Genomic DNA, 24533 nt, shown 5'->3' with positions numbered 1-24533 from the left:
AATAGATGTCAGATGAAACATTTTCTTGAATTTAAAAGACCTTTTTGCCAGTCTGCAAAACTAGGATGAATGACTTGTTACAAATAAACAACATTCGTGATATTAGGAAGCCTAAAAATTCACATCTGTCATCCTCAGTGAGGCAATAAACTACCGTATTTCATCAATTCTAAGACAACTTTATTGTAAGACACAGCATTCTTTTATGTAGCACTACGAAAGAAAAAGACACTGCCAATTCATTGAGAGCATGCCATCCATCAAAAGCTGCACCCTGATTTTAAAGATGTAAATATGAAAAAATGTGCACCTTGGCATCAATAAAATATGGTAACACTACAACTAAAAATCCACAATCTTGTCCCACATGATTACTTGAAGTCGAGCACTTTAAACTGCTTTGTTTGAACCCTGAATGTAATGGAAGAATGCGTAAACATTTTCAGTAGCACACCGTCAGTTTATTGACCTATGTAAAAAAATAATAGGTCTTAAAAAGTCAGAACAGTAAAAGAATATGCAAAAGGGTATTTCTGCTTCTAGAAGGCTATACAAATATGCAAAAAGGAATAAGTTATTTATTTTTTTTGCATGTCTCCTTTTTTGTTCCAAATTCTTCCCCCAAACTTCATATTTAATGATACAAATGACTAAGGACCAGCTTAACAAATCATCTTTATGTATATATTACATGCTTTGGAATATAGATAGAAAATGTTCCAAAAAAGTTGTTCAGAAACTCCTCTATTCACAATATGGACATGAAAACTGTATAAAAGGGGGAAGGGAGCACCTTTTATGGAATATTGAAGCAGAGCAAAGATGACAAAAAAGAGCAATCTGGAATACGGAAATATGTTTTTTTTTTTTTAAAAAAAAAAACATTACAATAAACCATAGCTAATTAGTTCTTCCCAGTAAAGTATGAGGTAGTTTTAGCCTCATAATTAAATCTACTGCAGCTTGGAGTTTTTTGTTTTTTTGTTTCATTTTGTTTTGTAATGACTAATCTTGTTTTTTCTCATTTGGTGACTTAGGACCCCCCATGGAATCTGGACAATATGCTTACTTTTCTAATGTTCACCATTTTAAGGCACGCAATTCATCGAAAATGCTGTGGCTTTTGTTTTTCCATTTCTTTTTGTTTTGGGTTCTTCCTGGATTACCTTAAAATACTTTTTCAACCTCTTGGTTATAAAAACTTTCCAGATCAGGTCTGCCATTTCAAATGGCAGCCAAATTGGAGAGTTACCAGCCTGAATAATAACCCATCAGGCCACTGGTGTGGAAAGAAAAAAGGAGCCCAATAATATTGTACCTCAGAAAATTCTCCAAGCAGAGTTTGTCAATTATTCAGTGGGCTGCTTTGTTTTCCCCAATCTGCTACCATAAAGTTATATTACAGGATGCTACAGCAATAAGTCTTTCCAGAACCCATTTTACGGTGCTTATGAAAACCATCACTCTTTATAATATCCTAAAAACATTTACACTCATTCAGAACTTCATGAAAATCCAGCTTCTCTTCAAGTAATTTTCCAATACTGTCTCAATTGTTCACGTCCGTGTAGAGATAGCATGTCATCCTTCGCCGGCTCACAAACCCAAACTTTCTGAAGGTGAGTAATGACTAAGGAGCTTCTGGTTTCCCTTTTCTCATCATTCTGAATTGTGCTCTGAAATTTCCTGTCCTTCTTTCCTACGGGAGACCCTGAACGCACTTTTCACAGTTTTGCGGTTTGCCTTCAACAACTTTTATTCCCTCAAAAAGTGCTTGCTACTGATAAAGGCGGAGTCCTTTCTTGGCCACGGTTCTACTTCGCTCTGTCAGGGCAGTGCCGGGAGTCTGAAAGGCAAGTCGTTCAGGGCCTCTGCGCAGCCTCAGTGTGCGATTCACTTCCGGGGCACCTGAGTCCCCTCTTCGACCCTGGATGCCTTGAGCTTTCTAAAGCCGAACAGCCTTCTGGGAAGACGAACACGTTTTGCAAGGCACACTAGTGTGAGCACGCAGCGCTTGGTCCAGAGGTCCAACTGCACTTCAGACTAATGTTCCGGGCTTCGAATCTTCATGCCAGAAGAGCCTCTGCTCCCTACTCTCCAGGCTGTCTTCCAACCGGCTTCCGTCCGTGCCGTCCAGGTGACTGATCTCTGGGTACTGTCTATTAAAGGAAACCAGGAAAGTGATTACTTGTGGTCATTTTTAGTACCAGAGTGCAAAGATGACTCTACTCAACGAATTAGTAGAAAGCACCGTCAAGGCAGAGGATGACGGTATGTTCTTTCATTGTCCTACTGGCACATTGTTGAAAAGGCCCATGCAAGGTGTACTTAATCCTCTAGAGAGATATTCCTTTGTCTCACTTATATTTACCATTGATTAGGACGCGGATAGTGGTAAGTTACATGTTAACTCGTAGGGTTTTTTTGTCCGGAAGGAATACAAATAACTTCGGTTTACTATAAAAAGATTATGGTCATAGTTTTATTGCCCTGTAGGCCATTAACCGGTTTTTTAATCTTATTTAGTAATCTTATTCCAGCCTTTTATCTTTCAATGTGTTGAATTCAGTCTTCTGAATTCTCTTGGAAGCAGCTTTACCGTTCTGTTAGTTCTCTCATTAATGAGTTAAATAAATCTTTGACACATGCCCATTTTCTCCTTGGGTGAGAGTCATATTTTTAACTTTTTAAAAAATATTTTTGACAGCCACATTTTAAGTATTCTTCAAATTAAGGGAATATACTAGATGCTTTCCATCAGGGACAAAGGAATATATTTAGTGGCAGGCAGGGGCACCCAGGGACACATCTTACATCCCTAGGGTCTATGGGTCGAGAATAAATTGGAAACAACATCACATACAAAAATCCTAGGCATACTTGGATGTTGTACCCAAAGGAAGGCATCCTGTAACACAAACCATTCCAAGAAGCAAAACCTCATTCCTTCAACAATCACTTAGAACAGGTTAGATAGTTAGTAGGTTTCTTTTTATTTTAAATTTCTTTAGTCAAGATGGTTAAGAAGTCACTGGAAGGAGAGCTGTGGAAAGAACTACTACGTGAAACCAGGTATTTAGTGTTTTCATCTACCATAAACACAAAGTCACATTTCCGTAGCTTCACACACCAGCCAGAACAAGCAAGACGTCCCGCCACGAGGCAAGATGCAGCAGCCGGGTCCGAGGGCCGTACTTACTACAGCGGGCTACACTGAGCAAAAGAGAACTGAACACTGAGCTCATTTCGGGAGACACACCCATTCTCTGGGACAGAAGCCCTCGGTGTTGCCTAGTAGAGGTAGTTAGATAAGGAAGAGGACGGGAAATGGAAAGCAGGAAGTCAAGGGGGAAAAAAAAGTTACTTGAAAACAGTTTGCAGCACAGAGCCAAGAATCTGACTGTATTATATACTAGGGAGCATAAGAGACGTTGACATTTATGATTTTAGAAAGTCTACGCCACTGACAATTATACCACAGCATACTTGGAAACAAATTTTTATTGGTAAAAATGTGTAGCTTTCTGTAAATGTTAAGAGCCAGACACTCTGGGGAGAAGGATCCTGGAATACTACATACTTCATTTGTTTAAAAAATTACTCAAATCTTTAACTTCAGGGCTGATCTAAAGGTCTTTTTATCTTTACCTTGAAACCTAACTTCTCTCTTATTTTAAAAATTGTGTTTTCATCAAAAATAACACAATTTTATAGCAAATTTCTAAAACTTAATGGATGGCTATTATGATACTTGTTTTGTTAGTAGGTCAAGTTAAATTGATCACTCTGAAATATAATTTGAAAAAACCCTAAATAGACAAATAGATGGAAATAAGCACACCCATACTTCTGTTGCTGGAGGGTAAACTGGCATATCTTTCTGGAAAGCAAGGGCTTAAAAAAATACACTTTTCTATTTAATCCACTAATTCTACTTCTTGGAATGTATCTTAAGGCAATAACCTGGAATTCAGACAAGTATTTTGCACAAAGATATTAACTACATCACAATAAAAAAAGATGTTAACTAGTAGCATCACCAAAAAAAAAGAGAAAATCTAAAAACCATTCAAATTCAAAACTGGGAACTGTTAAAGTATGGTATGTTGATTGAGTGGAATATCATGTGGGTCACATAAAGTAAGGTTTAGAGAGTTTTAAAAACTATGGGAACATGTTTATGTTGTGATAGTAAGTAAGAAAACTGGGATGCAGAAGTTCATAGACAATGAAAGATGTAAAACTGCACATAACGCTATCATTACGGCCACGTTACAAATGGATACTGGAGGGGGCGCCTGGGTGGCACAGCGGTTAAGCGTCTGCCTTCCGCTCAGGGCGTGATCCCGGCGTTCTGGGATCGAGCCCCACGTCAGGCTCCTCCGCTATGAGCCTGCTTCTTCCTCTCCCACTCCCCCTGCTGTGTTCCCTCTCTCGCTGGCTGTCTCTATCTCTGTCAAATAAATAAATAAAAAATCTTAAAAAAAAAATGGATACTGGAAAATGGGGGAATGTGTCAAAATGCTAACAGCTACCATTTCTAGATGGTAGAATTATGGGTAAATGATTTCTTACTTATTTATTCCTTTATTATTTTCTTAATTTTCCACAACGAGCTCATAATGATGCGCGTGTGAGCACACCCAATAGGGATCTTTAAATAGTGTCTCATTTCCTGTAGATTACCGCACCTCTGACATCAGACTCCATATCAAGCCATCTTGGGCTGGCTGAGATAGACAGGCACACTTGGTCAAATCAGATTTTCTCTAAAAATGTTTAGTAGTTCCTGAGTCCAGTGAAAGTGGTGTTAAGGATTTTTGAACTGTCTTATGCACTTTTATATTGTTTCTAATGCAGTCCATGAAAAGGAAAGTAAAAGTATACAAACGGGGAAAACTGTTCGCAGATGATGAGAACTATTTGCAAACACAAAATGATGAGGACTGACTTGAAAACGTGCAGGTCCAGTTTTGGGCCAAAGCCATTTTAGTTCTTGCTCCTAACGCATTTACAAGCATTATTTACAGAAACCCAAGCTATTTGAAGTCCCCTGAGGTATATTTTCACTAAAATTCTATTTTGAGCACACCCTTTGTTGAGTTGAGACAATTGGCCTAACAGTTCAAGCCAAGAAAAACTCCTTGAACAAGGAGAAGAAAAATAAGGCTTTGGGGGTTGAATACCTCCAATTCGTTTGTAACACTGAGTACTTATTAAGAAATTATGATTTCACTCATATGCGGAATTTAAAAAACAAAACAGATGAACATAGGGGAAGGGAAAAAAGAGAGAGAGAGAGGGAGGCAAACCATACGAGACTCTTAACTATAGAGAACAAACAGGGTTTGGAGAGGGGTGGGCGGAGGATGGGCTAGATAGGGGATGGGGATTAAGGAGGGTACTTGTGACTAGCACTGGGTGTTGTATGTAAATGAGGAATCACTGGCTTCTACTCCTGAAACCCCTTTTACCAATTTTACATGTTAACCAACTAGAATTGCAATAAAAAATTGAAGTAAAAAAAGAAAAGAAATTAACCTCTCAAATTCACCAGGATAGACACTTTCGATAAGTTATTGTCTGTGTAAGTCTCCCTCTGCCTGAAGCAATTTGACCGAGAGCAACATTAAATAAAAACAAACAGAAAATGCTCTGTTTCTTGGCACAATGGTTGTGAATTATATTCTGTGAAAAGTAATAGGGAGAAATGACCTCTTCAAACTTAATTCCTCCTGCATATACAAAGAAGTGCGTATAATGCAGAGTTAGCAATCTTTTTAAAAAATCACATTCTAACCAATTGTCTTGTATATTTCCTCCAAATGTTTACAAAGAACCATGATTACCAATAGGACAGCTGGCTATGTCTGGAGCTTCTCAATGAACACAGGGTCAGACACAAAAAGGCAGCAAGTGTTCATTGAAATCAAGCCCACCAACTGTCTACAAGGAATTTTGATGTGAACAGCCTTTTCTGGAGTAGAGGTATTTTTCTTCCAAGATCCCAGAAGAGTCTTAAATGGATATATCAGTAATACTGTATAAAGTACTGCCATTAAAAAAACCCCATCAGACACAGAATTTAAGACCTTACAGAAGACTAGGAACGGAGTCAAATTTGAACAATCTCGGAGTCAACAAACCTTTTCTTAAAAGGCCAGATATTTTTGGCTTTGTTGGCCCTGAGGGCTCGGTCAGTACTCCACTCTGCCCTCACAGCACAAAAACAGCCATACATAAAACGTACGTGAATGAACACGGCCGTTTCCCAATAAAACTTAATTTACAAAAACAGGTGGCAGCTGGTTTGGGCCCGTGGGCTATAATCTGATGATCTTTGAGCATTCATAAAATAAACGAGAATTTCTCAATTCTTTTGGAACAGGAACAGGCTACGAGAATTCTGGAGCATTGCTTTCTCACCTGCCTGGGGAGGGCAAAGGATTATAGATGTTGCCATAGCAGCTGGTGTAGGAAGAATGTGCCGGGGTCTCGTAGTCAGATAGCCCTACCGCTATCTGGGTCCTCCAGTTCCCAGAAGCATTTGTAGAAGATACTAGAAATAAACAATGGAAAGAGACAAAATTAGTGGGCATATTCAAAGCAAAGACTGTTTAGGCCATTTAGATGTACATTATAATCATCTACGTACAGAGATTAAGAGCCAATGTTTATAACCAACAGAGTTCCTATTCCAATTTCGTCACTTACTGGCCATGTGACTTTGGGCAAACAGTTTATAATAAAGTCTGTTTCTTCACCTGTAAAGTGGGGATAATAATGCAAATATATCCTGTACAGGGATGATACCAGGATTAAATAAGGTTATACATGTGTACGAGTAAGCACCCCCAAAATGATAATTATTGGTATTATTAATGGAAATAATTGAAAGGCATTCTATAAAAAATAACTTAAAAGACCAGTAGAAAAAACATTTTCGTATGTGTAGAGAGTCTCTCCATTCTGGCTATGGTGGTTGGATAGATAAGGCTTTATTTATAAAGATAAAATGACCAGTTTGAGTTTTTTGGAGGCCTTTGGAAGAAAAACACTCTGTAAGTTCACCTGTTGGGACATGACTTGTTCCTCAGCCCAAGGCAACGCCAGCCACTAGCAGGATCAACGCAGACTTTTTGCCTTAAAAATAAGTGTGTTGCGGGGGGCAGGGGCGGGGTGGGTAACTAGTACAGGAGGGAATTAGTTCTACTGAGGGGCTGAATTGGAACAAGATAGGGGTGCAATCTGGGAGCAATGCCCAGGGAATGTCTCAGCATGGGACGTTTGTTGTCCTCTCTCTAAAGCCCCTGCTCCATGCCCAGGACGCCCGAGGTGACAAGGCCAAGCTGGTGGTCTAAGACCAGCACCGCTCATGGATCCTTCCAGCTCCCCTCCATTTCCTGTTCTTGGAGGCCACCTTCTTCCTCTTCTTTCTTATATACCACAAAGCCCTCGTGAGCAGCGTAAGGCAGACGCATTTCAAAACTCATCTGTGGCTCTGGATGCCATGAGGTTTTGACTCAAAGATGTAATTCTCTCATTTCGAGTTTCTAAGACTGTTTCATAACTCTGAGTCAGGGGCTGTGAGGCTTGGTGGTTAGGGTGTCAGAGCCGGGAGAGAATTCCCACTCATGCACTTCATGAGCTCTGGGGCTTGGCCAGGGACCATCTCCACTGCAAGATGAGGACAGCAGTAGCAGACATAACAACAGCGCTCCCTGTGTAGACCTCTTGCATACATTAGATGGGATGGTCCACATAAAGCACGGAGCACGCGGTGTGGCCCAGGGTAAGCTGCCAAGAGATGGTGGCTGTCATTACTACAAAAACTGAGTCACCAGGGGAGTCTTTAGATGGCTGGAAGGAACTACGAAAGGCCTGACTACTTCGGCAAATAACAGGAAACTCTCCATGATGCATGCCTGTTGTCATACATTTTTGGTTATGAAATGTAGACAGGAATGAGGAAAATTCCAAAAGGGAATTTTCTCGAGGAGCTCTAATTCCATCACTTTAATTTTTTAACATGTAATGCCTTTTGGTCTGTGGGGCCAAATCCTGCGGCTACCAGCCAGGCTCCTACTAGGTGTGAACCAGGAAGCATTAACTCCGTTCTTACTTTTGCCCCAGACACAGCCAGCCACCAGTAATGCTGTGGTTTCTGAGGCACACTTGCTCTTCTCTAGCCTCCCTGCTGAAAAAGGCATCACCGCCGCCCTGTGCCCCGATGACCATCCATATGCCATCTTAGCCCTCCTTGTTTGTTCGTTCTTTCTAACACTCTCCCTACGTTAGTTTTCTGAAAGATTCTCATGCAGTGCCCTGAACTTTAGGGGGAAGAAAGGCGTTCTCTAGATATGAGCCATAAATAACAAGGAATAAGGACAGAAGCCTTTTCGTATGTTAGATGTGGTAATAAATGGGAAAGCCCTAGCGGAAGTCCAAAGTCCTCCACAAACAGAAGAGACCTTAAACCCAAATAGAAATCGCCATGGAAATGCCTCTGGTCAACAAGCTGAGGAAACTTTTAAAGGCACAGTTTTCACCGACTATTACACAGTGACTCAGGAATCCCTGTGCTGTGTCTTACTGAGGGGTCGTGCCTGAAAGAGGGGCAAGCACATGTGACCTCAGGTTTTCACATAGTTCAAGAACTCCTTCATTTGGAGCCTAAAAATTGCTTAAGTGGTATACATTCCTCTGACTGCTAACTAGACTGGCAGCTCCTCAAGGCCAGAAACTGGGTCAACACTGGCTCCTCAGCATCTGGGATATGCCTGCTTGTTTGCTGAGTCAATGAAACCAGAGGCAGATACTCCTCTTTCCCCTCATTTCTCTACTTAGAGTAGCTCACACAGCGAGGGGGTAAGCACTAAGTCCTCCACGGATTTTAGTGGAGTGAGGGGCCAAAGTCAATGCATGAGGGAACATCTCCAACCAAAATTATCTCTGAAAATCCCTTACACCAACCCTAAAGTAGAGTATATATGATTACTGAATTGAGTCAAGACACGCGAAGCACAGAGAACAGCACCAGGAACAGGGCTTACAAATCACTGGCTCTCATCAGAATTATTAGGAGCCTCCCATAGCTGCCCGAACATTCCAAACAAAGTGCCTTTAGAGGATCAAGTTCCTGGTGGTGAACAGGGAAGGATGCATAATCCTAATGTTTTCTGCGTACCTGATGGATTTACTCTATTTTTTTAATATATCAAACATCAGTAACCTGAACACTTCCATGACACGTGGAAAAGATACAGTATTTGAAAGCCCCTAGCACAGGGCAGCATACAGTAGTTGTTCAATGAATGTTTGTTGAATTGGAATCTACAAATTGCTCCTTGGACTCCTGTGGACTGTGTTCTTTGGAAAGCCGAAGAGAAGAACTGTTTTTAGGTTGGCAATTCTAACTGTGGCCGCACAGAATGGCTACTAGTGTCATGCCCTTGGGTACTGGTCCTATGATCCCGGAGGGGAGTGGTTTGGGGGGCGGGGGGGGCGGGGGACATCAGGTAAATTCGATCTGGGGATCAAGCACATCTGGAATATTCTTACCAGAAGAGTAGGAGGATGTTCGGCTGCTGGGAGAGCAGGGTACTTGCAGCCCCGCAAACCCCAGGCACCTCTGCGATCCCCTGTCTGAGTCAAAGCTAGTCTGTGGGCTGTGCCCCTGATCCTTTTGCCCAGAGGCCCGCTGGTACCAGCCACGCAGGTGCTCTGCAACTAAGGCCTTGTGGATGTTTTTGGTGATGTGCTCTGACTTGGCAGCAGCCTTCCTGGGCAGCCGGAGAGTTGCATACGGGTTATGGGGCACCCGGTCGACCTCATCTTCATGAAAGGACCTGCTGTAGTCCCTTTGACGCTCGTATCCATAGTGGGCCGAGGACCGGTAGGAAGGATTGACACTGTACTGTCCCTCCGTGTCATTCTCATAGACATAGCCGCCACTGTAATAAAGATCGCACTCCGCATAGGGTGTGTACCCCGCAATATAATAACTAGAAGAAGGTTGTTCTTGGCTCTTTGTGTAGACGCCATTCCTCAGACTATCCTTTTGTGCTAGGTTGGGCATGCTTCCTGAATTTGAAGTCGAAACATTCTGTTTCTTGGACCTTCTCCGGCCCCTGGCACGAGTGTCCAGAGTCTGGGTAGTGTAATAGGGCCCGGTGACGGGCGTCACGCAGTAATACTCTGTGCTTGACTGGCTGGTGTAGGAAGACCCGTCATCCAGGATTTCCGTACTACTGCTTCTTTGGGATTTGGAGAGGGAGAAAAATGGCTTATCGCTGTCCATCTCAGACAGCAGGTGGGACTGAGACTCAAGGCTTCCACTCCGCTGGCGGCAGTGCTGTGCTGAAGATTCGGGTCTGCAGGAGGAGAGAGGCCAATTTGTAACAAAGGAAGAAAGAAAGAAGGACCCCAATTAAAAAAATGAACATGGCATTGAAGGATTTAATCACCCTTGAACTGCCATAAAACTCAAACTTCCCAAAGCTGACTGCAAGAGAGAATCCATGTTTCACATGATCCCTTGGTTCCCACACAGGTTCATTGTGTCATGGTCCAAATGAGAAAGGAACCAGGTTCTGACAACTATGCAATCCAAAGCCTTACTCGAGAGGAGGGAAGATAAACTGATGATGCGCAAGTTGCAAAAAAGCCTAAAAAAACCACAAAAAACAAAAAACAAAACCCAACGTGTCTTTGGAGGTTCCTCTCTTCCAATAGGATAGCAGGAGACACAGACTAGGGTGGAGGGAGCACCGCACAGGGGAGAGCCTGGCTCTGACACCAGACGTATCTGGGTGGGGTTATGGCTCTGCCATCTCCTAGCGTGCGAGCCTGGGTAAGACTTCACCTTTTTCAATCCTCCTCCGTAAAACGAGGAGGTAAAACAGGATCTGAGATCTACGGTTAGGCTTGTTGTGCGGACTGGGTAATATCAGCCACATAGGGACGCCTGGGTGGCTCAGTCGGTTAAGCATCTGCCTTCGGCTCAGATCATGATCCCAGGGTCCTGGGATCGAGTCCTGCATCAGGCTCACTGCTCGGCAGGGAGGGAGCCTGCTTTTCCCTCTGCCTGCCACTCCACTCCCCCTGCTTGTGTTCTCTCTCTCGCTGAGAAATGAATAAATAAAATCTTTAGAAAATTTAAAAAATATCAGGCATATAAAAGAGCTAGCAAAACCTTCCCTAAACACTTCAAAGTGTTGCTAGTGTCATTATCTTCATCCTTGCCACCGAACAACGAAGGGTGATGTCTGGTTGGGAAAATTAAGGCACACACACAAAAATCTCCTGTCTACCCGCACAAAGCATATCTTTCAGTACATTTTCTTTGCCAACGTCCTTGAACCGTTAAGTAGAAAATGTAGGTCCATAACACAGTCCTGCTGCTTCAAGTCCCTTAAAATGATTAAAACACACAACAAAGCAAAGCAAAAATCAAAGTCACTGGAACGAAGCGCTCTTACTCCAAGTGGCTGCTGCTGTAGGCGTTGCGGGTCAGAACTGGAGTGGTGGGCATGCTCCGTCCACCTGGGGGCCGCCGGTCCAGGGTTTTGTAAGGGCTGCTGTGTGTCGACAGCATTTCCCTGTGATGGGAAAAAGAGGAATTCGGGAGATGATGAGCCTCCCAACATCTCTGGCAAACTCATCATAAGCCGACTTGAAACTTACTAGAAGCTGAAGGAAAGGAGCGTTGGGGAAAACTGGTCAGGGTGTCCTTGTATGTCCTAGGTGAGTTTTAGGGGAAACACAAGTGATCTCTCTGAGTCGTAAGGATGAAGGAAAAAATTACATTTTTTAAAAAAATGAGTGTCCTGAATAAAAGAGATGGAAAGCAACTGGAGCTGGGGCAGCAAAGCCTTTTTCTGTAAAGAGTCTAATAGTTAATATTTTTGGCTTTGCAGGCCAGATGTCCCTGTCTTGACTGCTCTACTGTGCCCCTGAAGGACAGAAGCAGTGTAGACAACATGTAAGTGAATGGGGGTGGCTGTGAGCTAACAGAGCTTGACTGTGGATTCCGAAAGTCAAATATCATAGAATTTTCACGTCCCCAAACACTATTGCTTTTGATTTCCCCCCAACTATTTAAAAATATAAAAACCATTCTTAGCTCATGGGCCATATTCAATTCAGTCACAGGATGGACCTGGCCAGTGGGCTGTTGTCTGCAGGCCCGTGGCCTAGAAGGCAACATCTTTAAATCACTTTGTTCGCTACCAGCACAGTGAGAACACAATTTGAAGTTAATATTTTAATTAAGTGTGACTTTCATTACATTTTTACTTACTACAAAAGCATGTCCAGTTCATTGCAGAAAATTTTGCAAAGCACAGATAAAAAAGAGAAGTTTAAATACCTGTAACCTGAAACCTTAGATACAGCCAGTCAACACTGAATATTTTCAGATATTTTTACTAAGCATACTTACAGGCAATTTATAGCTTTTAACAACAAAAAAATATGATCTTACCCTAGATTCTCTTTCAAAACCCACATTAAAAAAACCTATATCTAATGTTTTGTGTTGGTTAATATTCATCCACAATGTTATTTTAATGACAGTATAGCATTCCACTGTAAAGATTTATAATTTATTTAAACAATTCACTAGTTGAGCATTCGGGTTGTTTTCAATTTGTCACTAGTGTAAACAGTAATGTGATGAGCGTCCTATGGTTAATTAATTCAATAGGAAAAATTCCTCTAAGTGAAATTGCTGGCTCAAAGAGCAAACTCATCTTAAGCTATTAAGGAAGGTAGGTATCGCAATTTTTAAGATAATCATTTCCGGTTATAATTTTTCCTTTTGCTGCAATAGCTTTGTTTTCCCTAATATAATAAATATACATGTCCAGGGCTGTCCAATGATGGAAATGTGTTGTATCTATGCCATTACAGCCATTAGCCCACATGTGCCCATTAGCACCTGAAATGTGGCTAGCATGACTGAGCAAGGGAATCTTTAATTTTATTTACTTTTAATTGAACTGGCCGGCACAGCTCTAGACACTTGGATTTCTATTGTTTAAGGCAACAGGTCTAAATGCTAATCTAACAGCTGGGCCTGATATGGTCTTTGACAAAGGAGAAATATAACAAGGTGCTAGTTTCATTTGCATAAGTGAAGAATCATGAAATCTAAATAATCTTCCTTTATTGTAAGACTAACTTCCACCTTTGCTGAGATGAGGTGTGACATATTGGTTAAAAATCAAAGCAGAGGCTTTGGAGCCAGGCTACATAGGTTCAAATCCCAATTCCAACATTTACGTGAACCCAACAGGTTATGCAAGCTTTCTGGTCCTCAGTGTACTTATCTGTAAACAGTAATGACAGTTGTCATACTACTCGGATTGTGGTACAGATTAAATTCATTAATACATATTAAAACACTTTGAACAGAGTCTGACATACAGTAAGCATTCAATAAATGTTAACTTCATTTTATTATTATTATTATGACAATGGCTGTATTTTTGATATTTACATGTCTTTTTTTTTTTTTCATGAAATCCTGGCACTATTTATTTGAACATTCTGATTAGGCAGAGTAAACATTTGGTAATCCTATCTTGGGTCCTTTTTTTTTTTTTTTTAGTAATATTGATCCATGCAGCCAAATTCTGAGAAACCCTGGTCTGTCATCTTTCTAAAACCTGTTGTTATTGCCCAGATAATATTTACCTAATACAGTTGAGAAAAAAGTCATATTATCTATTTTATAGATTAAAAATGAGTTGAAGTCTCATTTCTATTTGGAAGATCAGAAGTCATTTCTGTCTCTTGCGCTGGAAGAGTGGTATTTAAGGACAGTTTCCTGAGAGCATGGGTTATGAAACTGAACTTAGGACATCATATCCAATTCCAGATTATAAATAATACCCCTGCAACCTAACATAAATCCAACAGACTTTAAAATACAGGAAAGTGCCAAATGCTTTGGAAGGATCTCTTAGAAACACCTGCACTCACTGTCAACAACAAGTAACAGGGTTAGTTTCTACGCTTCAGTCTTGTAAGAGACCCCTTCTGAAAGGATAGAGAGGGTAATGCCAAAAAGGGTCAACTGTTTTGGAGGAAAGGTCTCATAGGTGTGAGGCGTCTGCCTCATTGATGATGTGACTTCTCACCTGGACTGCCTGGTCTCCACGAACTGTTCATTGGCGGACGACTTTCTGAAATGGATTCGCTCGATACCGAGAGACTTGGGGGGAAGAATTCTTGGAGAATGAGGTACTGAACTTGGTCGCTGCCCGGCAAGAGTGAAGGTGTCATTAGCTGTAATAAGTAAATGAATGAATGAATAAGTAAGTAGGTAAATAAGGCAAGAAATACCTAGCCAGCCCTCCAAAAAGCAAATCAGAAGATCTGATGTTTTCAGAAGTGTAGTACTTTCAGGGAATTTATTTTTATATTTTATACACTAGAAAATGGAAATTACTGAATACAGTTGACCCCTGAACAGCACAGGTTTGAATTGCACGGGTCCACTTATACACGGATTTTTTTTTTTTTTTCTGATATAGTACGGTATAGTAAATATTTAGCAAATTATTTTTTTTACTAAAAATTTACTAAAAATTTTTACTAAAAAATTTTAGTAAATATAGAATATTTTCTATTCCTTATGATTTTCTTAATAACATTTTCTTTTTTCTAGTTTGACCGTAAGAATACAGTATGTGATATATTTAACATACAAATGTGTTGTTTAAGTTACTGGTAAGGCTTCTGCCAACAGCAGGATGTTAGTAGTTGAGTTTTGGGGTAGTCAGAAGTTATACTTGGATCTTCAACCACAGGGGGTTGTGGCCACACCTAACCCCACATCGTTTAAGGGTCAACTGTTCTCGTGTGGGCCTGACCCAACTTTTGCCAGCTTAGTAGGTACCACTCTGAGCAAAGGAATCATTCAGGTAGAGTGGGTGATACTATAGCTTTTCTAGAGTTATATTAAAGAAAAACCCCAGTGTGTATAGGGCCAAAAGAAAGTTGGCTTGTAAAGCTGGCGTGGATCTCTTTTGTTCACCTTTCAAATTCTTAGGCCTCTTTGGCTGACCAGAGGCTCATCCTGTCATTGAAAGTGATATAACTGATTTATGCTGAGTCATTAGAGACTTGTTATGTCTCGTGCTGACATTCGCATTTTCAAAGAGTAATGGCAAGCATGACCCAACTTCAGCTCAGAGGAAGAATTTTAGAATGGTGGAGTTTCATGCACCATCAACTTGGGGTGGGGTGGGGATGGGGGAGATAAAGCAGTATGGGTTTGTGGCTTCCCGGAATTCTTTAAATCATATCAGACAGACAGTCACTCCTCTGCTTAAGCACAAGGGATTACAAGGAAGTACTCCGCCACTCGGTATGAAATCCATTCCATCATAAAATGTGTTGAACAAACACAGGCCATCACAACAGACACGGCATTCCTCTATGAAACCAATACAATGACATGTAACCCATTTCTTCCTAAGGAAAATAAATTCCTAACTATCCAGAATACAGGGATAATCAAAGTCTACACTATATTTCCCAGTTTGAGACTAGACTCCAAATATATAAGATGTCACCTTTGGGAAAAGTTGAGTGAAAGACTCTGAATTATCTATGCAACTCCCCGTGAACCTGTAACTACTTCAAGAGAAAACGTTTAAAAAACTCCTACAGAGGGGCACCTGGCTGGCTCCATCAGTAGAGCATGCAACTGTTGATCTCAGGGTCGTGAGTTCAAGCCTCACGTTGGGTGTGGAGCCTACTTAAAATTTAATAAATAAATAAATAAATACATAATAAAATGCGATTTAGAAAAATTCTACAGAGCCTCGCAAACCCTTACGGAGAGACTGACTTAGTTGTCTGATAGTATTTTGGTTTCCTGAGGTCACGCCATTTGTACGGTACCGTATTTAATGCTGAGTTAACCTCGGTAGAAGTTCTGCATCATCTCCCTTTCGCAACCATTCTGCATAAATGTACGTTAGTTCATTCTACTTTTCCCAAAAGAATAACACACAGGCTTTAAAGAAATTGTCTTCATATTTCAGAATACATAACATTTTAAAATGAAAAAGAAGAACTACTTACAATCATCATAGGTGGTGGTGTCAGACAAGGAGCTGCTCTCTGATGGGATTATGTCTTCTGTGAATAAATATAAGTGCCTTTAGAATAACAGGGCATTTATACACCTACAGTGAGTTTAATAAAGCCATTCTCAATAGAGTGCATCTTATTTTTATTTAGTAAGTGTAACTAATTACAGTGCATCAAGAATAATTAAAGATTATAAGAGTGGAATCATTCACTAGTAAAGATACAAACATCTTAGATATTGTACAAATATGACACTGGACTATTTCTTAAAATGGAACAAATTTAGGGGCTCTTGGGTGGCTCAGGCAGGTAAGCTTCTGACTCTTGATTTTGGCTCAGGTCATGATCCCAGGGTGGTGAGATCAAACCCCAGATGGGGCTCTGCGCTCGGCACAGAGTCTGCTTGAGATTCTCTCCCCCACCCCGCTCCTCCCCCCACTCATGCACTCTCTAAATAAACAAACAATTAAATAAAATCTTTAAGAAAAATGGAACCTATTTCAAGGCAGCTTTTGTTTTCAACTTGTGTTCAATCTAGCTTCTACATGGGATGAAAACTTTACCTTATCCATGGAGGGCTTACAACCAACAAACTGGAAAGAAAAATTATGCCATTCATGTCATAAATGCTAAATGTTACGTGAAATACACTTGACCCCTCATTCGAAAATCTGCTGTTAGTATAAATTATTTTTTGACCACTCCCTGAAGAAAAGGCCCTTTTCTTAATAGGTGTACACTTCGTGGTGCATGAGCTTTTCACTGAGACCCGGGTTTCTCATGTGGCACTGCTGACATTTTGGACTGGATAATTCTTTGCTGGGGGCGGGGGGCTGTCCTTTGCACCGTAGGATTTCCAGCCTCTACCCACTGTCTAACAGCAGCACCGCCACGCCCAGTTTTGACAACCAAAAAGTCTGCAGACATTGCCAAATATGCCCTGGGGTGCAAAACTGCTCCTGGTTGAGAACCACTGAATTAGACAGACCTGGGTTCCCATCTTGGTTTTGACACTTACTAGCTGTGAGACCTTGGGCAAATGACTTAATCCCTCTTAGTATCACTTGGCTCAACTAAAATGGGAATCAGAATAGTATGTAGTACTCAGTGCTCAGGTGAACAGTGATTAAAATAATAGATGTAAAGCCCTTAGCCCAGCTCCTTGTACAGGACAAATGCTCCATAAATATTAGCTATAGTTATTGCTTTTATTACCTAGACACAGCATTCTGGTGGTTGGAAATACCCACAACGTTCCTAACTATTTCTGCTGCCCATCCAATGCTAAAAAATGTATTTAGCAACAAGAGTCCTCTCAGATGTGTCGATGTACCTGGCAGATCATTCCACACACAGGGTCAAGTCCTGGCAAGGCTACAGGCAAATACAGCACCGCAGTGTAGGCTGCAATGCCATTTATGAAGGAAATCTCTGCCATCTGATCTCAAATGTTAATCTCCACAAGAACTGGGCAGACTATCTCTTAACTGGACACACAGCAGAGTTTGAAGGCAACGTGCCAGTGTAGTCAGCTGTCAGGCACACTTAAAAAAAAAAAAAATCTACCCAATATATGCTCAAACATTGGCACCATCTGCTGCCCAAATGTCACTCGTTGTAAAGGAGATCACTTGAATCTTGCACAGTTTGGGGATGAATGGGCCACAACAAATGGCCATGAAAGTTAAGTACACTGCTAATCACCCATCTCTGGAGGTCCAGAACGTAACCACCTCCAAGGCCAACTGGATTTCTCATTCAGAGTCAAAGCCACCCTAAATTCTCCAGCTGTAGCTGACGAACACTTGTGTGTTGATGTCTGTGCATTCACTTTCCAAAAGCTATCTCTGCTTTATAAACCATACTGCCCTAAACCCAAGTATACTCTAAACCTAGTCACCACATTTCATCCAATCTGACATATATAATTATTTTACATCTCAGTAAAAAAAAAAAAAAAGTGTTGCCAGTTGTAACTGTAATTCACCATCTATTATAAAAATTATTCAAATTTCACAGATTTTTCAATGTGGAAAAAATAGTTTTGGAATCAAAGAAATATAATTGTATTTTGACCAACGATGAAGGCTGGAAACCATGCCGATAAAGTAAGGCCAACTGGACTTGAAATCTACCTAACCAAGATTTTCAGTGTGCTTTTTTTCCTGAATATGAAAGCCTTAAGTAAATAATGTTGAGATTTTTAAAAATACAGAAAAGTGTTAAAAGAAAAATAAGTTACTTGAAATTCCACAACTACTAGTATTTTGAAATATTTCCCAACCAGTTGTTGTATGTGCATATTTATACGATGTCAGGCTCCTGTCGAGGTTACGATTTAATACGCTGCTTTCTGCAGTTCATGTTCTATCCCAGACATTTGTCCACAGCTTTAAATAGCCTCCACGAATGACAGGAATTGTAAGAGCTCTTTTCACAAATGGTAGATAGGTCTTTAAAAAAATGTTTGGTCCTTGTGTTAAAAACCTTTGAGAAACAACTGGGCAGGCCCAGCTCTCTTACTACTCTATGCTGTCAACTCTATTTCCTGCAATGACGTCAGGCCGGTTAAAGGTGATTAGGAACCAATATGGCTACGAATGCTCCTTCATTCTGAAAATGAAAGCTACGCAAAGGTATAGTATTACAATAGTGAGGATGTCACTGAAAACCACGTCTACACGCTTGCAAGACTGACATCCCAAACCATTTTTACCCCAAGAAACTTACTTTTAAACCTGTTCTTTCTTTTATTTCTCGCCAAAGGAACTAACTTGGAAATGCTACATACCATCACAAACAGTGACTGTGTGACCGGAAACACCTTACTTATTACGAACCTGGTAAAATAACGGTGGCTTTCTGGCTGGGTTTCTTTCCACATCTGATTCGGTATTCATTTATCGCGTTTTCAATTTCCTGAAGCTTCTTCACTGCCTCCGTGTAATCTTGCTTCCGTTTTTTCTTCACGGTTTTACAAAGGTCTGGCTCGTTGGCAAGTTTCTTTGCAGCTTCAACCAGCTTTTGCTGTATTAGGAAATTGCTCTCCAGTTCTTGCAAAGCAGGATCCTGCAGTTATACAATGATACTAGTTTTTGTACATTCTCAAATCAGATGGTCTTTGAGAAGAAAGTCTTTCTAAGTTTACTGCATAGGTATCTTCAAACACTTTTCTAGAAGACAAGACCTCCCTCATCCATTTACTTAAACTTCTCACTAATCCGACTTTTATCATTTTAAAGAAGGGAATGGCCTTTCATTCATGTAGTTGGTTGGGTGAAGATTATATTTTTCAAGGAGAGATTCTTAACCCAAGATTCACAGACACAGGAGGTTATAGTCACATACAGAGCTTTAGAAACATACATTTGGGTTTGATTTCTCTTTCTGGTGGTTCCCGCTTGCATGACCCTGGAAACACTGTTTAATTATTTTAATGCTGCAGGTTTTTTTTTTTTTTAAATTCTGCATCTCCATTTCAAATGGAGAGAACATCTATCTCGTAAAAATACGGCAAAGATTAAATGAGATTATGTATGTGCATTGCTTAGCTCAGGACTGGGTATATTTGATAAATTGCAAAGCTCAAGGGCGCCTGTGTGGCTCTTTCAGTTGAGAGTCCGACTCTTGATTTCGGCTCAGGTCATGGTCTCAGGGTCATGGGATGGAGCCCTGTATCGGGCTCCGTGCTCAGCGGACAGTGTGTGTGAGATTCTTTCCCTGTCCCTCTGCCCCTTCCCTCGTTCTCTCTAAAATAAATAATCTTTTAAAAAACTTGCAAAGCTCACTCTATTATGGATAGAAACTGCTATCATTTTCTACAGCCAAGATGGCTGAATTTGGGCAAGAAACAGGAGTAGGACCCTACGATCTGATGACATGCAAATGAGAACATATGCTCTATATGGGAACTTTATTATACCTGAATGCTGCTCATGCATTGTATCATTTCTACTCCTTGTGTCCATTAGCGGGAAGAATGAGGATTACCCCCATTTCACGGATGGAGGAAGTGAGATCTCAGAAAGGACACATCGGAAAGGGCAAACGTATTTGTCAAAGGCTTCCATGTTTTACGTGGAAGCATCTAATGCTGGAGTTCTTCATTCTTATGGTCATGGTTCTCAGTTTATAAACATTGGGGGTTTGTTTAAAGCTCTCTGTGTTTGTAGGAGTAAAGTAGTGAGAAATAACTCAACTGTAATTGGACTGTGCGTGAAAGGAAGAATTTGATCTGGTCTACCATATCCCTTTCAAGCGGCGAGATAGAAAGGTATAGCAGGGACTCAAAAACCACAGGAACAAGTCAGCCACGTTCAGCTGATGGCTCTTCCGTCCTGCTGTTAATAGAAATGCTCAGAGCTGGTGCTCATACCTCTTCACTTGGTAGCAGGTTGTCATCCAATTTGAATGCCGTGCCTACACGCCTTCGGACCTGAGGCGGTTTCTCACCTACGTTCAGCGGATATTCCTTTGGCATTTTGCCGGTGAGCTCCTGTAGAACAGGACAGAATCGGGAGGGGGTTAACTGACACTGGCCGGACTGTCAAACACAATGTGACAAGTCCCCAAAAAGCAGAAGACACTCACAGCCTCCCGCAAACAGATCTTCTTAAGCTCCTCGACTTTTTTCAGGAGCTTTTCCTGCAAGAGCTTTTCCTTCTTCTTGAGCTCCAGGATTTTCTCTCTCTTTTGCTCCTCGCTAACTTCTGAGTCTTGAGAACCTGGAGGGATTGGAAGGGAGGGCAGGGAAGGTTTATACAGGGCATGTTTCCTTCCTTTTTAAAGGACAAAGGATTTTTAAGCCTGACCTGCTATTAAATAATAATTTATTTCTTTTCTCCTTGTTTCTGAACATAATAAAAGGAAACTGGAGAACATTTTCTCATGCTTCTGGGCATCCAACAGAGCCTGGTAATTATATATACCTTCTGTATTTTGGCTCAGTCATTTTAGAAGCAATGATAAAATGCTTAATGTTTCAGACACACCCAAGGAAGAATTTCATTTTTCTGAGCAGGAGAGAAGGTAAGATGTTCCTGGAGATAGTTGTTTAGAATGTCCTTGTAGAAAGCAAGCAAGCAAGGCAAAGGAATATTCTGTGCCTCTGATTAAGAGTTGACAACAGGATTCAGATGAGAAAATTCATTTGAGTTAAGTTACATACACTTGATGATAAGAGATTCCAGAATTTCTGCAGAGGAAGGATTTCAGGGCAGCAATCACAGTGGGAGGTGGGGTTGGGGTGACGTTTGAAGCTTGTAGTCACGTTTGACTATATATTAAGTAGAGCATTAGACAACTGTCTGAATCAAAAACTAAATATTGGGAGAAGAAGAAGCTGATAGAATAGATGGGGAGAAAATGTCCTTTCAAGTTACCCTGAGGAGTTCACTATCTTTGTAACTAGTGTTGTTTATACAAGCTACTTATAATTTAACTTTCCTTTTACTTTTTAAAAAATTGGTTTAATGCTGAATGCTGCAGGTTTTGACAGGCTTATTTATTCCCAAAATAATGGATCTAAAATGCATTTAAAAGTGGTTTATCACCCCCAAAAGTAGTTTATGTACTTGCCCAAAATGTTACCTGAAGAGATTAAACTGCCATTGCTCGCCATGATGAACTGACTTTTTGCCTCCAGGGTCACCATTTTGGAGACCCTTGGTGTTCCTGTCTCTGTCAAATCCATCGCGATATCGTCTAAACTCCTGGCTGAAGGAATTTTTGCCTAAGAGGTATACAACATTGAAAGAGAATTCACTCAACTGAACCTATTTCAAATTAATAAAATGATTAAGCTACTATGGAATACGTATGTCAACACAGAGGACAATTTAGAATTTTTACATGCCCAAGTGACACTTCAGAGGAAAAAAATACAAGACTTAAGCTTTACATTGAAAATGCTTAACTACGCATGAATCTCTCTCATGGTACAGTTCAATCAATAACTTCAAAATGTCTCCTGTGTCCCTGTACACACGTGCTGAAAAGTTGGCACGTCTTACAACTTCTAAATCAGGCTATACACTGCTCCTCTTTTAAATGTAAGAAAAATTAAAACACTTGGTTGGCAAGTTTAAAAACCAAAACCTCGAAGAACAAAAATCCATGTGCTTGCATCTTTTCTGAGAAAGCTTATCTTCTGAACAGAAAGCAAATGAGGGAGGAAATCTGTTCCTATAGAAACGCTCTAGTGACTTACTTTGCTTTGCTTCCGGTCCAAGTAAAACTGATGCTGACTAATTGCCATTACCCAGATGGACTTGATGAGAGAAGGGTTTGCATACCACGTTTGCACAAAGAGGCCACTTTGCCCAAAGGTTCTTCTTGACACAGAAATCCTGAAAGATTAAGGAAAGTATTCTATTTATTCACCTCTGGCCCAGCACACCACAAAAAGTACCCAGGGAGGAATGTGATTATGAAGTATTTTCTTAATTGTTTTCCTGCTGCCACACTCTGATGCTGAAAGGAGCCAAGCTTCTGATTTTTTCCTTTTATGAAGAAACCTGTTGCACCTGGATAATCTCTCTCTCTCTTTTTTTTTTGGTAAAACTAGCATGTTCAAAAATGCATACACAAATACTCCAGAGGATAAGAACTACTCAAATTAGGGGCTGTACTAAAAACATTTACTTAAAAACCACAGGATGTGTTACTATCACAACAGGTCAGGAATCAAGGTGATAATATTTCAAAGATAACGCAACCGAGAGGGCAGGGTCAACACCTTCCTCAAGGTAAAAGAGCATTTCAGATCTAGGTAGACTTGTGCAGCTCTGACATTATCAGAGGATGGGCATGATAATATTGTCTGCAGATACGCAAGTCTGAAACTGGTCCAGTGTACTGCTTATACACCAGATAAGAAGAGGAGAGAGGGTCAGAGGAGGAGAGGGTGAAAGGAGAAGGATGGGGAGTAGGGCAGGGAGATGCTGTGGGGAAGGAGGGAGAAGGGTACCCATGTTCTTTGTAGGAATTTGGCTTACCTCTTGGTCCTCTTTTTGTCACAACTGTTTCCCCCCTCCCTCTGACCTTTAAGCATCCATAAATGGATCTGAAAGGCAAACACTGAGGACTGATAATGAATTCCTCTGAAGAGCTCCAAGAGCCTTCAATCCTGACTTCAATTCGCGGCGATAACTTGGCAACTGTTGTTTTAAAAGTGACCAGGAGTACCCAAGTAAAAAATGAGCAAAGGGTCTGAACAGGTATTTCCCTAGAGAAGATAGACAAGTGGCCAAAGAGCATCTGAAAAGATGCTTAGCCATCATTAGTCATGAGGGAAATGCAAATTCAAACCAAAATGGGCTATCACTGTAAGCCACCAGGGTGACTGTTAAAAAAACAACAAAAACACAACTAAAAATAACAAGTGTTAGGGAGGATGTGGAGAAAATGGAACCATACACATTGCTGGTAGGAATGCAAAATGGTAGAGCTGCTATGAAAAAACTGTAGCAGTTCCTCCAAAGGTTAAAGAAAGAGTTACCATTTGACCCAGCAATCCGCCCCCCCAGGTCTATCCGGGAAAGATGAAAACATGAACGCACAAAAACTTGCACATGCATGTTCCCAGCAGCAACGTTACTGGGATAGTCACCGGGACCGTACAAAGAAAAGGCTGTCATCCTCACCTCCGTGGATCGTGAACTTCAACAGCAAATTTTTTCTCACGGAAATATAAGTTCTCCAGCTGTTTCCACTGGAATAACTAAGAAATGAAGAAAACAGAAAAGACGCACAGCTTTAATTAATGCTGATTTTTACTAAATCTGGAACTCAGCTTAATCACCAAATAATCAAGAAGGTACACTAAGGCGAAGCACAAACATGTGACGCAGTCTTGTTACAAGTCAACAACCTGAAACCATTTTATTCCTTTCTCTGACAGTAATCGTCACCTCACGAGTAAATCTTCCTTGAACAATAAAACCGGGCAAGTGTGGGGAACATGCATACTCTTTTTCCTCTGACTCAACTAAATAGAGTTAGGAAATCCTTACCAATTCCAGTAAGCACATGCCTTCTGATCAAAGATGTTGACTTCAGATTTAAATGGAAAGACATTCAAAAGGATGTTTCAGTAGAACCACAGATGAAATTTCAAAAGAATGCAAAGTGAAAGTAAAACGGAACCCCAAGCAGGGGTGATTCTCTGTGACACCAGTTTCCCGCCTACAAGAGTTCCCCTAAATGCGACAGAAACCTAGCGCCAGGAATTGGAGCAGAGGTGGGGCGGGGGTAAATGTGGGGTTGCTCTCTTGAGCTAGAGCCTCCAGTTTTTGTGGGTAGAACCCACTTCTACATTCCCACCGCTGACATTCTAAGGCTGCACTCGGTGTCATCTGCCCATTGGTTGGGAGAAACAGAAGTTAACTAGCAATGTGATTTGAAAATCACATAATTTGTAAAAGGCG

At 40.9% G+C, this 24533-nt stretch overlaps 1 protein-coding gene across 4 annotated transcripts in view; it reads right to left on the bottom strand.

The window, feature by feature from the left end:
* Positions 1 to 439: 439 nt before the first annotated feature.
* The window catches only part of FRMD4B (FERM domain containing 4B), a 315746-nt gene continuing 291652 nt past the window's right edge, over positions 440 to 24533 (bottom strand). For 3 of the 4 annotated variants that reach the window (XM_087866862.1, XM_087866860.1, XM_087866861.1), the window contains 13 exons: positions 23751 to 23827; positions 22316 to 22454; positions 21697 to 21838; positions 20698 to 20831; positions 20483 to 20602; positions 18948 to 19176; positions 16099 to 16155; positions 14145 to 14292; positions 11481 to 11600; positions 9562 to 10373; positions 6427 to 6559; positions 3200 to 3291; positions 440 to 2159 (listed from right to left, as the gene is read on the bottom strand). In XM_087866862.1, coding sequence (XP_087722988.1) covers positions 2044 to 2159; positions 3200 to 3291; positions 6427 to 6559; positions 9562 to 10373; positions 11481 to 11600; positions 14145 to 14292; positions 16099 to 16155; positions 18948 to 19176; positions 20483 to 20602; positions 20698 to 20831; positions 21697 to 21838; positions 22316 to 22454; positions 23751 to 23827 — 2319 coding nt within the window. In that variant the 3' untranslated portion in view covers positions 440 to 2043. The remainder of the gene's footprint in view (positions 2160 to 3199; positions 3292 to 6426; positions 6560 to 9561; positions 10374 to 11480; positions 11601 to 14144; positions 14293 to 16098; positions 16156 to 18947; positions 19177 to 20482; positions 20603 to 20697; positions 20832 to 21696; positions 21839 to 22315; positions 22455 to 23750; positions 23828 to 24533) is intronic. The other variant, XM_045808065.2, reaches the window with a different exon arrangement.

Source organism: Ursus americanus, chromosome 14, assembly GCF_024610735.1.
Source record: "Ursus americanus isolate L20-20 chromosome 14, mUrsAme1.1.p, whole genome shotgun sequence".
NCBI classification, from domain to species: Eukaryota; Metazoa; Chordata; class Mammalia; order Carnivora; family Ursidae; genus Ursus; species Ursus americanus.
The sequence above is the reverse complement of the archived record's forward strand: the minus strand, read 5'-3'. Positions and strand labels throughout refer to the sequence as shown.